This window comes from Lepidochelys kempii, chromosome 5, assembly GCF_965140285.1.
Source record: "Lepidochelys kempii isolate rLepKem1 chromosome 5, rLepKem1.hap1, whole genome shotgun sequence".
Lineage (NCBI taxonomy): Eukaryota > Metazoa > Chordata > Testudines > Cheloniidae > Lepidochelys > Lepidochelys kempii.
In genome coordinates this window covers 4,971,362-4,986,089 of record NC_136384.1, presented here as the reverse complement: position 1 = coordinate 4,986,089, position 14,728 = coordinate 4,971,362, and the positions used below count along the sequence as shown (strand labels likewise).

General features: G+C 50.7%; 1 protein-coding gene across 14 annotated transcripts in view; it reads right to left on the bottom strand.

The window, feature by feature from the left end:
- LOC140911084 (myogenesis-regulating glycosidase) overlaps positions 1-14,728 on the bottom strand; it is a 40,268-nt gene continuing 25,540 nt past the window's right edge. For 7 of the 14 annotated variants that reach the window (XM_073343364.2, XM_078852699.1, XM_073343365.2 and 4 more), the window contains one exon: positions 1-6,437. In XM_073343364.2, the coding sequence (XP_073199465.1) occupies positions 4,221-6,257 (2,037 nt within the window). In that variant the 5' untranslated portion in view covers positions 6,258-6,437 and the 3' untranslated portion in view covers positions 1-4,220. Of the gene's footprint in view, positions 6,438-8,679; positions 10,970-11,624; positions 12,185-14,728 lie in introns of all 14 variants that reach the window. The other 7 variants (XM_078852697.1, XM_078852700.1, XM_073343377.2 and 4 more) reach the window with 2 other exon arrangements.

Sequence of the window (14,728 nt, the reverse complement as noted above, 5' to 3'; positions counted from 1 at the left end):
GGTTGAAAGTGTCTTTTATTCAAAATGAATAGTTTGAAACATGATACATCAGTGATCATGTGACCCTCCCCCTCCAAAAAAATTAATATTAAACAAAATGCAAACATTCCCCTCTGGTTTTGGTTAGTGGGAGTGATGTCCATTTGGAAAAAGGCAGGGCCAAGTTTCATACACACAGAAATAAGAGAAGTCAGGAGAGAAACGCTATTTGCAGTAAAGGAGCTCTGCCCAGGTTCTTAAATGAAAGTTTAATCATCATCATCTACTCTTCACGTAGATAACAGTTTTGAAATTTGACAGCCAGCATTGCAGCAGAAACATGTACTGGGGCTGGATTGGTGGCATAAGTGAATTGTGTTGTTTTGCCCCAGATGTATGCCATGTTTTTTCCCCAGCACTCAGCTGTAAGTGAAACGTGTCATGTTAAAATAGAAAATGCACCCTGCACTGTAAATAAGCAAGTGGTCAGGGCCCCAAGTGATTTTCTGGACTGTTATTGTGAATCAGAGAAAGAGCCTTTCTTCTCACTTGACCAAAAATATGGCCCTCACACAAGTAAGGTACTTCAGCCTGGGCCTAGCTTTAAGCCAATAAATAGTCCCATTAAAGACAAGTGCATGCTTTGATACCTTGCTAAATCCTGGGCATGGTGCATTCTCTGGGCTACATTCTGTTCTCACTTTCACCAGTGTTGAATAACTCCAGCGGCAGCTGGGCTATTCCCTAGTCACACAATGGAACTGGGAGCAAAACTGCCTCTCTTCTTTCCCTTCGCTCTGTTGATCTTCCAAAAGAAAATGGCACAGGGAACTTCCCCTTATCCTGTGGGAGAAGGATCATCTATAGGCCAGCCTTAAAGGTACATCTTTCCTTGTCTGCAGAGCTCACGAAGGAACAAAACCCTCCAACAAACCAAACAGATCTATGTTTTACAACGGACTATTTATACATCAAGCCCTGATCCCTGAGAAATTAGATGGGGGTGTAGGGTAGGGTGGGAAGGAAAACAAGCCTGATTCTTTGAGGTTTTTACATTTTAAAAAGAGCAATTAAAAAGGCCTTGTGACTCAGATTTAATTTTATAGAACATCAAGTGTGAAAGTAACTTACAACCTACATTCATCACTGCTGATGCAATTGTTCCCACAAAGTTGTTGCAGACGGACCTAGGTAGTTAAAATTCCCTTTATCCTCCCAAAGCTATTTCAGTTAACAGGAGAGTTGCGTTGTTTCTTCAGTAATTAAGAGAGTTAGAAAACTGGTTAAAATGAACATTAGAATCTGACTTGCAAAGGCATGTGCAGATTTATAGCATTGTGCAAAACCAATACAGTAGTGCAGGATTAAAATAAAATAATAATACAAACATAATCTGAGCCACCCCTGCATCAGGCCCAACTGCAGCTCAGCCACTCCCAGAGGTAGGGCTAGACAGACATTTGGGTGGCAAATCTGAACCAGTCCACCCAACTCCATCTCAACAGGTATTTCCTTGACCCTGGGTTTTGTGCAGTTACCCACCTTACAAGCCTAGAACAATCTATGTCACTTCATCCCTTTTAGTGATACAGTTCGTAGAATTCAAGCTACGGGACATTCCAGTGTGGAACCCTTGCATTCGGAAAGGATCCGAATCAATCCATTCCCAGTCCCTCCTAGTTCAGAGCTGGGATTTGTGCAGCTGAAGTCTTCAGGCTCACACTGAAAGCACAGCCAGGCACGTTCTCCCCCTTTAGGATTCCCTCCCCCACCCATACCCGATTTTCTGCACTGGAGACAGCTGTTTTGTAGGGACACTGTCATGCCTATCACTCCTCTTGGATAAAGGGAGGGTTGGGTCATTTCACCAGTCAATATAGCCAAACCCCATGCTAGCAGGAGATGCCAAGGGATTAATGGTGCAAGGCTGCTCTGGTCAATTTGTACACAGAGACCTTATGCCCTGTACTCAGAATCTCTGATCTTATCCAGATGCTGCAACAAAGCTGCCCTCCGAAGAATCCTTCCCCAAAACTATGCATATGTCTAACCAAAGGAAACCCCCACACAAGAGTTGAAAATGAGGCACAGTTAGGAGTCCTCCAAGCCTTGACGTATTTTCAATGCTTAAATCAGTTTGTTACATTTCAAGTCGCACCATAGGAGTGGGTCTAACCTGGGGCATCCAAACTATGCAAGAGCAAGTTGCTAATGTAGCCTTTGGGATGAGCTCAGGCCGAGCACCTACATTGCACATTTAAGCTTAAACCACTTGAATTAGAGATCAAGCACACAGCATTCGCTTGCACCTGCATCTTCCTTGATAGGAGATTAGAACAAGGTGGCTGCTGGAATTCACCAACAGCAACTCAGCTCTTGCCTTGCAGTCCCAGGGCCAAATCCTGCTAAGGATGAACTCAGGAGCCATAACTGCCATTGACTTCAATGGTGCAAGATCAAGCCCATAGGACAACAGTGGCTGCTATCTCAGCCAACCCCAGGCACTGACCTGGGGACTTCCAGAGCTAACACCACAAGTCTCTACAGCTTGAGACAGAGAGCTAGGCTTCATAAGAGGGGCAGCGGTAGACTCACATCCTCTGTGGCTCAGGTACAGAGGACAAAGGGTAACACTCATGCACAGGTCGGTTAGAATTGCATTTTACCTTCGGGCCAAAACTTCAGATTTCCTACTTCGAGAGTGACATGGGGCCAAGTTTTCCAAAGTGCTCAGCACTCAATGGCTTCCACTGAGCCACTTCGTTTCGGTGCCTACATGGGAGCTAGTGAGCGTTGGGCTTTTTAAAAATAGCAACAAACAGAAAAACTGACCCAAGAAACTTTAGACAAAATGGAGACTGTTAGAAGAGACTGTCCATGCAATATGAGCTTAATCGGACTCGGAATACCACAACCTTTCTTTGGAAACAATGGAGAAGCCCGATCAGCACAGCCCTGTTCAGTGCAAACGTCGTCGTTTTTCACATGGATATGTAGGTCGGCAGCAAAAGCGGTGGATCTGTTTGTGCGCGGCGGGCAGGCACCTGCAGCCTCAGGGGAGTGTCACATGCACCTTTTGAGAGGTTATTTTGCTTCTGGCCATTCCTCTGACAAATAACCAAGCTGCAAGCACATTTTAAAAGGGGAAAGAGAAGTATCGGCAGGATAGGTGTGTAACAAAGAAATCCATTTTACTCCCTTGAAAGAAAACACACCGTGTGAATGTTGTTGCTCTATGGGGAACAGGGTTAACAGCAGAGACGGTGCTCTAGGAGGAGATCCTTCCAGTAGATATTAGCAATGGGCTAGGATGCAATAATGCAGCCTGCCCGGTGAAGTAACATACAGTTAAAATACTTGCAGGTAAATCGAGTAGCCTGGCCCGCCGGGTACTCGAGAGAGTAGGGAGGTTGGGCATTTGAGTCCAGACCAATGCTGGACTAAGGAATAAAATATATAGTTCGATTTATCCTCTTAAAAAAGTCATTTTTCAATAATATTTGCCACATTATAAAATGTAAGGCTAGTTGTGCTATAGTAACCCATTGCTTCCCATGTTCGAATCATTCCCTGTTCTCTTCCAACATTGCTTTCACCCCTGGGATCAGAGCTGTCCTCCCTTTGTTCAGCTGCAGGCCATCTTGGCAACTTGCAACAACTCCAGGACTGCATTTCATTCGCATTAAAACTGAGCCGACTGCAGCTGCACTCGCGATTGGGGAGAGGCGTGGCCCAGGAACTACGGGTCCCAGCATGCACTGCTTCCTGTTGAAGCATGCAGCCTTTCATTGAGCTCAAGATGGAGCACTGCACTATGGGATTTGGATTCATAGGCTGCACCTAGAAGAGGGGGGCCTATGGCAAACATTGTAGGCCTCCCAGGGGCCACGTTTCTAAAGGAGAAATAAAATAATTAAAAAATACCAAAACAAATACATGCTGCACAGCTAAAAACCCAGGGGTGCGTTGACCTCTTGAACTCAGAGATTTGAAAAGGCCTCGGCTTCCTGCATGCATCTTGTGATGCTATGATTCCTTCTGCATTTATATATACACCACAGCCCAAACTGGAGCGCGTCTCATTGACAAAATAGAGGAGATTTAAAAAACAAAGTCCTGTTAATTTCCCATTCCCCTACAGCACCCCCCAAAGAAACGCACTGTGCATTTAGAATTATTTGTTTTAAGATCCTAAAGTAAGGCATGGTTATCACAAAGATTAGAGTGGACGGAGGAGTCTGTTAAGATACCCAGAGGAAATAAGCAACTTCGTCCAAGTCAACGGGATAGTCTGTTAACAGGACTGGGGTCTTCTGAAACAGCTCCCCTTTGTAACTGCGCCATTTGCCGGCCGGGAGGTACACATCTCGCTCTTGCTTGCCCAGCTCCAGGACAGGGGCCACCATGAGGGTGTCCCCAATGAGGAACTGGGAGTCGATCTTGTGAGCGAATTCATCCCTGGGAGAAATCCACCAGATGGGCCGTATGATGGGGTCTCCCGTGTCGGTGACCTCCCCAGCTAGCTCCAACAGGAGAGGGGCAACCAGGGACTCATGCAGCTCTGTGAACTTCTGTGCAATCTCAATCACTGCCTTGTCGTAGAGCCAGGGGGGTATGGAAAACTGCATGGAGGGCATGAAGGCCGACAGCTCCAGCCAGCGGATGTACAGCTCCTGATCCGGGATTTCAACAGCACCTTCCGTCTTGTTGGGGAAAAAATTACCACCGATCATGTCAGCTGAAATGAAAGGATACCCCAGCATGCTAATGGTGAGCACTGTAGGGATCAAGGACTTGAGGCCAAGCTCATATCCCCAAACCGAGTCGCGGTCGATGATGCGGAAGAAGCACGAGATGTTTTGGGACTGGTAGCCGACCCTGACTTCGGCGAGCTCGTAGAACGGAATGGCCATTTCCGTGTACCGTCTGGACCAGATGCTGGGATCCGACAAGGGCCTGAAGGTGCTGAACTGCTTTGGAAGGTAGCTTACCTCACCAGCGTCAAATTTAAAGGACGCTATGCCGTACTTTGACCGCAGTTGTTTCAGGTGGCTCTGAAACCACTCCCTGGCAGTGGGATTGGTAAAATCCAAAATGGCCCCTATGCCGTTCCACCACTTCACCATCGCGGGGAGTTTCCCTGTCGGCTCCTTGATAAAGAGCTGCTGCTCTATCCCCACTCCAAAATTGGAGGAATTGTAGTTTATAAAGGGATGCGTCCACAGGGTAACTTTAAATCCCTCTTCTTTCAGCGTTTTGAACATTTCTGTCACATTAGGGAACTTTACCGGATCAAAGTCAAAATCGCCATACGTCTGGGTGTACATGTCATCAATTTCAATATGGCTGCAATTAAACCGGAACTTTTTAATCTTTTCTGCAAAATCTAGAAGTTTATCCTGGTCAATATGATTTTTGTAGAGAGCCCATGTAGACCAGATGGGGTACCGGAAGGCGTTTTCTGATGGGATCTTCGAAGGCTTGTTGAAGTACCTGCGCACCATGTATTTGTGAATGGAGGTCACATCCGAGCCCACGCAGACACGGTAGCTTAGCTCCGGGAAAGGCTGCTGCCCAAGGGGCGGTTTGTAGGGAGAATCCTTATACCTGGCCTGAAAGAAGAGCGACCGTTCACTGGCGTTAAACCCCAGGTGGAAGGGCACCGAGTCGTTGATCTTTATAGCCACCGCTTTCGAGGACAGCCAGTACCTTTCCAAGATGCCTCCAAAGCTGCCCCTGAAGGAATACACGTCGCTCGTCACAAAGGGCATGGGCTCCTGGTACCCTGGGAGTCTGATTGGCCAGTGCTGGACGCTCATTTCACAGCCCCCGTACCAGTGAGCGTCCTCCCAAAACATGGTGTGCTCGACCACCGTGTCTACCACAAACTCCTCCCAGCGGACGCGGTAGCACATCACTGTGTCCTTGGGCTTGACTGTCTGAATGAAGAAATTCAGCTTCCCTCTGTCTGATCTGGTGCAGCTTAAAATCTCCCCTTCTTTCGAGCAGGACTCCAGATCGAGGGTGCCCGACTGAAAGGCCAGTCTGAAGACCACCTCCCCATTGTGGTTTTTGATGATGAACCCATCCTTCCTCAGGTCCATCAATTCCGTCTTTAGCCGCTCCGCCTTCCTGAGAGACGCCGTGTAGTAGCACCAAGCCACCACCGCTGCAATGAACAAGATGAGCCCGACAATTATTGCACCGATCATTGGCTTCAGCTCCTTGGACGGCTTCGGCTTCACCAGGTTGAAGTTTTCCGGCAGAAATGTGTACATGATGCTATTCTTTCTGAAGTGCTCGCTCCTAAACAACAAGACGGCTGATTTTAACAAAGCCGAAAACGCTTAGTTATTTCTGGTAGAGTTCTTGTCAGGCTCTCAAAAAAAGGAAAGGAACAGTGGTGTATGCAGCTGTGATTTCTTCTCCAGATCCCTTCAACCGCTGAACAGTGGTGTCTGAAACAGAAGGGGGAAAAATACATATAAGCATCCTCTAAGTCAGGGGAGGGCAAACTTTTTGGCCCGTGGGCCACATCAGGGTTGCAAAACTGTATGGAGGGCCAGGTAGGGAAGGCTGTGCCTACCCAAACAGCCTGGCCCCTGCCCCCTATCCACCCCCACCAACTTACCGACCCCGACTGCCCCCCTCAGAACCCCTGACCCATCCAATCCCCTTGCTCTTTGTCCCCTGACTGCTCCCTCCTGGGACCCCCCCACCCCTAACCACCCCTCCTGGGACCCCACCCCCATCCAACCCCCCCCGCTCCCTGTCCCCTGACTGCCGCGCCCCCTATCCACACCCCCGCCTCCTGACAGGCCGTCCAGGACTTCCATGCCTAACCACACCCCTGCTGCTCCCTGTCCCCTGACCGCCCTGACCCATATCCACACCGCTGCCCCTGACAGGGCCCCTGGGACACCCACGCCTATCCAACCCCACCCCATTCCCCATCCCATGACTGCTCCCCGCATCCAACTGCTCCCTGCCCCCTTACCATGCCAGAGCCGGCCACACTGCCCGGCAGGAGTGGTGGGCCAGAGCACTGGGGCGCGGCGCACTGAGGCTGCGGGGGAGGGGGGACAGCAGGGGAGGGGCCAGGGGCTAGCCTCCCCGGCCGGGAGCTCAGGAGCTGGGCAGGATGGTCCCGCGGGCCGGATGTGGCCCGTGGGCCATAGTTTGCCCACCTCTGATCTAAGTCAAAACATATTACAGCAGAATGTAGAGATCAAGCAATAATGGGGCCCGTTTGCACCAGGCACCATACAAATGGAGTAGGAGGCAGTCCCTGTCCTGAAGAGCTAACAATCTAAAACAGACAAGGGAGACAGGGTGGCGAAGGAGGAGAACCATCCAAGCAGAGTCAACAACGTGATGGAAGCAAATGGCATGTTAATGATACGGAGAGAGAGAGAGAGAGAGAGAGTGTGTTTAGTTAGGAGGGGGATCAGCTAAGTGGAAAGCAAAGCGCATGGAGAGGGGACACTGAAGGAAAAGGGGGACAGGGCTGGGGAGAAGAGGGTAAGAGGGTAGATGTGGAGTGAAGTAGAGGTGAAAAGACTCTGTGGAAGGCAGAAAGGATGAGCATACAGCCAAATCAGCACAGGGCAGAGGAAGTCCCATCAAAACTTTAGAAAATGTGCTGGATGTCCCAAGGTCCCTGCTTTGGCTGCTTCTGCTCCTACTGGCTAAAGCGGTGGTCCCCAAACAGTGGGGGTGCAGAGGAACGTTTATGGGGGGGGTATGGTGGGCCCTGGGCCAGCCCCCATGGGTGGCAGGGAGGGAGCACCACCAGCCCTGCTCCGACCCCAGCTCCTGGTTATGGCTCTGCTCCTGGCCCTGTCCCCAGCCCTGACCCCAGGACCAGACCTGGCTGCGGCTCCGCACCGGCTGTGGCCCTGGCTGCCGGCTTGGCCTCAGCTTCCTTCCAGCTGCGGGCCCAGCTCCACACCCGCTCCCAGCCCCGCCCCCAGCTGCGGCCAGCCCAGGTCTCAACCTTTGGCTCCCGGCCTGGCTGCGACTCCAGCCCCAGCCTTGGCCCTCGGCCCTGACCCTGCTCCCAGCCACGGCCACGGCCCCAGCCCCAGGTGTGGCCACACTTCCCAGTCCTGGGGGGCGTGAGGTAAAAAGTTTGGGAACACTGCCAAAGGCAAATGCAGTTTTCATGTCAAACTGACTCACCACATTTCCATTCAGTTTAGCAGACCAAAACAATCTTTCGATTCGGGACTGTCAAAACATTTACCAAAAACATTACCAACGTTTCTTTTTACCAAAAATTGTCAAAACATTACCAAATATTTTTGATTCAGAACTTTCCATTGAAATACCAATTTCTTTCATTCAATGATTCCATCTAGTTTGGGATTAAAACAAATGTTGAAACACCAGAATTTCCTGTAAAACAAAAATTCTGATTTTTGTTTAGCGGTAGCCAGACTGCATGTGTGTTGAAGGGAAGACGTTAATCAGAGAAACACGGCACTAGGCCTTTCTAGTTTTAAAGGTCTGGATTAAGGCATTAGCTTGCCTAAAACTAGAGGCCAAACTGAAAAGCTTACACACCTTTATTGGGCAGTGCTAATTAACAGCCATAGAAGAGTAGCCAGGTGATGATCTCCAAGCAACCAAACTTAATTTTATCTATGTCTAAGGGCATGGCTACACTTGCAGATGTCGAGCGCTTTGAGTTAAACCCACCTTCAGAGAGCGCAGTAGGAAAAGCGCTGCAGTCTGTCCACACTGACAGCTGCAAGCACACTGGCGTGTCCACATTTGCGGCGGTGCATTATGGGCAGGTATCCCACAGAGCACCTCTTCCCATTGTGGCGCTGTGGCTTGTGGGAAGGGGGCAGGGGGTGCAAGGCATTCTGGGTCCTGTCCCAACGCCCCGTGATGCATCAGTTCGCATCCCAGCAATCCCTCTGCTTCCGTTCACAATTGGCGCCATCTTTCAACATTTTTTGTACCGTGCGCTCTGTCTTCCCTTTCGGTCTGCAGGAATGGGGCCCCAACTGCTGAGGAGTATGCTGACGAGTCTCGCCAGCACGTCATGTTTGGCAGTTGAGTTATTCCTTAAGATCCAAAGTGACAGTGAGGACTCAGACGATGATATCGACGTGAGTAACGCACAGGACACGAGATTGCTTGTGGCATTCACGGACATGCTCCCACCGTGAATCGGCACTTTTGGGCTCGGGAAACAAGCACTGAGTGGTGGGATCACATCGTCATGCAAGTCTGGGATGACGAGCAGTGGCTGCAGAACTTTCGGATGAGAAAAGCCACTTTCATGGGACTGTGAGGAGCTCGCCCCCCACCCTGCGGCACAAGGACACGAGATTGCAAGCTGCCCTGCCGGTGGAGAAGCAGGTGGCTATTGCAATCTGGAAGCTGGCAACTCCAGACAGCTACCGATCAGTCGCTCACCAGTTTGGAGTGGGGAAGTCAACCGTTGGAATCATGTTGATGCAACTTTGCAGGGCCATTAATCACATCCTGCTCAGAAGAACCGTGACTCCAGGTAACGTGCATGACATTGTGGATGGCTTTGCACCAATGGGTTTCCCTAACTGCGGAGGGGCGATAGATGGGACGCATATTCCAATTCTGGCACCAGCCCACCTAGCCTCCAAGTACGTTAATCGGAAGGGGTATTTCTCGATGGTTCTCCAGGCGCTTGTGGATCACCGTGGGCATTTCATGGACATTAACACAGGCTGGCCTGGAAAGGTGCCTGACGCATGCATCTTTCGGAACACTGGCCTGTTCAGGAAGCTGCAAGCCGGGACTTTTTTCCCCAGACCAGAAGATCACCGTAGGAGAAGTCGAAATGCCCATTGTGATCCTGGGAGACCCCGCTTACCCTTTAATGCCGTGGCTCATGAAACCCTACACAGGGAGCCTTGACAGCAGCAAGGAGCAGTTCAACAACAGGCTGAGCTGGTGCAGAATGACTGTGGAGTATGCTTTTGGTTGTTTAAAGGGCTGCTGGTGCTCTCTGTATGGGAAGCTGGACCTGGCTGATAACAGCATCTCCGCGGTTATATCCGTGTGCTGTACCCTCCATAACATTTGTGAAGAGAAGGGTGAAAGATTCACTCAGGCATGGAAATCGGAGATTCAACACCTGGAGGCTGAATTTGAACAGCCAAAGAGCAGGGCTATTAGAGGGGCCCAGCGTGGGGCTGCAAGGATTAGGGATGCCTTGAGGGAGCAATTTGAGGCTGAAAGCCACCAGTAATGTCTGGCGCCCTGCACGAGAGTGAAGTGCAGTGGTTCCAATGTTAGTAGAAATCTGTGTTTGCTACGCTGACTTGCAGTGCCTGTTGCTTTCCTGGGCTAAGGTATCTTTTACATTATGCAATAATAAAGAAGTTTTCAAAGCAAAAAAATCCATTTAATGAAAAGAAACAACTGCTTGGGAAACAGGAAAGGGCAAGGGGGTGGGGTGGGGAACGGTACAATCACAGATTTGCGTATGGAGTGCTGTGCAATGAGTGCTGAACTTCAGAAGGGCTATACTGCCTGGTGATGGGGGTTGAGTGCAGTGGATAAGGGTTGTAGTTTTCAGGGCTGGGTGGTGAAGCTACAGGTGTTGGAGGCAGCTGGTGGCGATAAGAACCCGGATGTTGGGGAAAGTGGGTTGGAGGTGACATGGGGGCACAAGGGAAAGAGTTTTGGGACAAGGGCTGCAGGGGCGGGCGGGTGAGGCAGTGCTCTGCCTGCATGGCGACGAGCGCCTGGATCGAGTCCGCTTGGCGCTCCATGATGCTTAGCAGCCGCTCCGTGCTTTGGTGCCAGCGATCCGTATTCTACTGGCGGACCCTCCTTTCACTCTCCCGCCACTCCTGCTCTTTTTGAATTTCATTACTTGAATGCTGCATGACTTCACGCAGCGTGTCCTCTTTGCTTCTGCGTGGCCTCTTCCTGATTCTTTGCAGCCTCTCAGCTGGTGAGGACATGGACGACTGAAACCTCAAGGTTTCATCTGTAAAGGCAAAATGCAACACTTAGCAGAGGCAGCATTGTTCCATCCAGACAGAGCAATGATTCCCCCGTACTTAAGGGCAAGCACAATCTACACAGTAGCATAATTTGCCCGTCCCAAAGCAAGCGCACATAACCCATGGGAGCCCCAAAATGGTGAGTAAGCACAGGGTCAAGGGGGACTGATTCTTTCATGGTTGGGGTTCTATGCCTTGGGGAGAGCCAACAGCGGCAGGGGGCCCCTAAACTGAACACTGCCCCCACATTTTCCACAGGAGTTCATCCTGGAAGATATCTCACTGCTGAGGGTGACCTGGGAAGCAAGGGAGGGTCTTGTACTGCACTGCGGCTTCTGCCCTGGCCCATATGCAGCTTGCCTGTGTGCAGCAGTGGTCCCCCCGCCCCTCACAGCACAGTGGTGCGGACAAGTTAGCCTTACTGGGGCAAGGACCACAGTGGTTCTCCCAAGAAACCTGCACAAGCGCATTGCCCGAGTTCTCACTGAGACCTTTGAAGAGATCACTGAGGCTGAAAATTGCGATGTGAGAGAGCACATCAACGCCCTATTCCGCATCTAGGCATGCATGCAGCCCTAACTCTCCTCACCCCAAGAGCCCGCACCAAATAACTTCCTTCCCAAAATAAAAACCGCTTACTGGGAACCTCCTCTGATGTTTGTCCTTCCCCAAACACTGGCCGCCGTGACTGGCCACCTTCCTCCTAGCTTGAGGACAGCTCCTGGCTGCATGCATCTAGGGATGCCGGGGTGTATTCCTCCTCCAGAGCACCCTCGCTCCCACTTTGCTCCTCCTCCTGCCTTGTTGAACTGGGCTCTGAAGTGTCCATGGTGGTACTCGGAGTGGAGGTGGGTTCGGCCCCAAGTATCGCGTCCAGCTCTTTGTAGAAACGGCAGGTCGCAGGGGCAGCACTGGAGCGGCTGTTTGCCTCATGGGCTTTGCGGTACACATTCCGCAGCTCCTTCATTTTAATCCTGCACTGCTGTGCGTCCCGATCATGGCCCCTTTCCATCATGTCCCTTGATATCTGCCCGAAGGTATTGCAATTCCTACGGCTGGAGCGCAGCTGGGACTGGACAGCTTCCTCCCCCCAAACACTAATGGGGTCCAGCACCTTGCCATTGCTCCATACTGGGGATCGCCTGGCACGTGGAGGCATGGTCACCTGGAAAGATTCGCTGAGAACACTCCACGCCTGGCTGAGCAAACAAGAAAGGGATTTTCAAAATTCCCAGAGAATTTAAAGGGCTGGTCTGACGGTTGGTCACCTGAAGGCAGGGCAGTAGAGTTCAAAGTGATGACCGGAGTGGCTAGAACAGGCATTGTGGGACACTTCTGGAGTCCAATCAGAGCGCATTAACAGACCAGGGCGTCCACACTGGTGCCGCGGCGCTCCAGCGGGGGCGCACAAAACATTATTCCACTCGCCGAGGTGGAGACCAGCAGCGCTCTAGCCATGGAGTCAGAGCGCTCTTTGTGCCTTGCCAGCGTGGACGCGTCGTGAGTTAGAGCGCCCTGGGCTGCTTTAATGCGCTGTAACTCGCAAGTGTAGCCAAGCCCTAAGTCTTCGCCACACAGTTAACTCAAGTTGTCTTCACTCAATTAACAACGGTAGCATGAGAACAGCCTCACTTGGAAAACCACTCAAACTGCACAGGGTGGCTGGACTGTCAGCTAACAAACAGTGCTAACTGAAGCATTAGCCGATTCCCTCTCACCCACCTCTTGCATTCTCTCTAATGCAGCTTGAGTTCTTTGGGGCGCAGACTGCTGTCCATCACATATCTGTACAATACGTAGCACTCTGGAGCCCTGCTCCTTGATTAAGATTCCTAGGTACAGTACTGCCTTAATATGAATGGTTTAGAGTAAAGGGTTCTGTTTCCCAGCCAAGGGGCAACCTGGTCTGATGGAAGGAAGAGGAAAGGAAGGAAAAGGCCTAGGTAGGGAGCGTCGAATCGTGGAAGTCAACGAATGGCTACGCAGATGGTGTCGGAGAGAAGGCTTTGGTTTCTTTGACCATGGGATGGTGTTCCATGAAGGAGGAGTGCTGGGTAGAGACGGGCTCCATCTTACGAAGAGAGGGAAGAGCATCTTTGCCAGCAGGCTGGCTAACCTAGTGAGGAGGGCTTTAAACTAGGTTCACCGGGGGAAGGAGACCAAAGCCCTGAGGTAAGTGGGAAAGCGGGATACCGGGAGGAAGCACAGGCAGCAATGTCTGTGAGGGGAGGGCTCCTGCCTCATACTGGCAATGAGGGGCAATCAACAGGTTATCTCAAGTGCTTATATACAAATGCACAAAGCCTTGGAAACAAGCAGGGAGAACTGGAGGTCCTGGTGATGTCAAGGAACTATGACGTGATCGGAATAACAGAGACTTGGTGGGATAACTCGTATGACTGGAGTACTGTCATGGATGGTTATAAACTGTTCAGGAAGGACAGGCAGGGCAGAAAAGGTGGGGGAGTAGCACTGTATGTAAGGGAGCAGTATGACTGCTCAGAGCTCCGGTACGAAACTGCAGAAAAACCTGAGTGTCTCTGGATTAAGTTTAGAAGTGTGTGCAACAAGAGTGATGTAGTGGTGGGAGTCTGCTATAGACCACCGGACCAGGGGGATGAGGTGGATGAGGCTTTCTTCCGGCAGCTCACGGAAGCTACTAGATCGCATGCCCTGATTCTCATGGGTGACTTTAATTTTCCTGATATCTGCTGGGAGAGCAATACAGCGGTGCATAGACAATCCAGGAAGTTTTTGGAAAGCGTAGGGGACAATTTCCTGGCGCAAGTGCTAGAGGAGCCAACTAGGGGGGGTGCTTTTCTTGACCTGCTGCTCACAAACCGGGTAGAATTAGTGGGGGAAGCAAAAGTGGATGGGAATCTGGGAGGCAGTGACCATGAGTTGGTTGAGTTCAGGATCCTGACGCAGGGAACAAAGGTAAGCAGCAGGATACGGACCCTGGACTTCAGGAAAGCAGACTTCGACTCCCTCAGGGAACGGATGGCCAGGATCCCCTGGGGGACTAACTTGAAGGGGAAAGGAGTCCAGGAGAGCTGGCTGTATTTCAAGGAATCCCTGTTGAGGTTACAGGGACAAACCATCCCGATGAGTCGAAAGAATAGTAAATATGGCAGGCGACCAACTTGGCTTAATGGTGAAATCCTAGCGGATCTTAAACATAAAAAAGAAGCTTACAAGAAGTGGAAGGTTGGACATATGACCAGGGAAGAGTATAAAAATATTGCTCGGGCATGTAGGAATGTTATCAGGAGGGCCAAATCGCACCTGGAGCTGCAGCTAGCCAGAGATGTCAAGAGTAACAAGAAGGGTTTCTTCAGGTATGTTGGCAACAAGAAGAAAGCCAAGGAATGTGTGGGCCCCTTACTGAATGAGGGAGGCAACCTAGAAAAGGAGGACTTGTGGCACCTTAGAGACTAACCAATTTATTAGAGCATAAGCTTTCGTGAGCTACAGCTCACTTCTTCAGATGCATATCGTGGAAACCTAGTGACAGAGGATGTGGAAAAAGCTAATGTACTCAATGCTTTTTTTGCCTCTGTTTTCACTAACAAGGTCAGCTCTCAGACTGCTGCGCTGGGCATCACAAAATGCGGAAGAGATGGCCAGCCCTCTGTGGAGATAGAGGCGGTTAGGGACTATTTAGAAAAGCTGGACATGCACAAGTCCATGGGGCCGGACGAGTTGCATCCGAGAGTGCTGAAGGAATTGGCGGCTGTGATTGC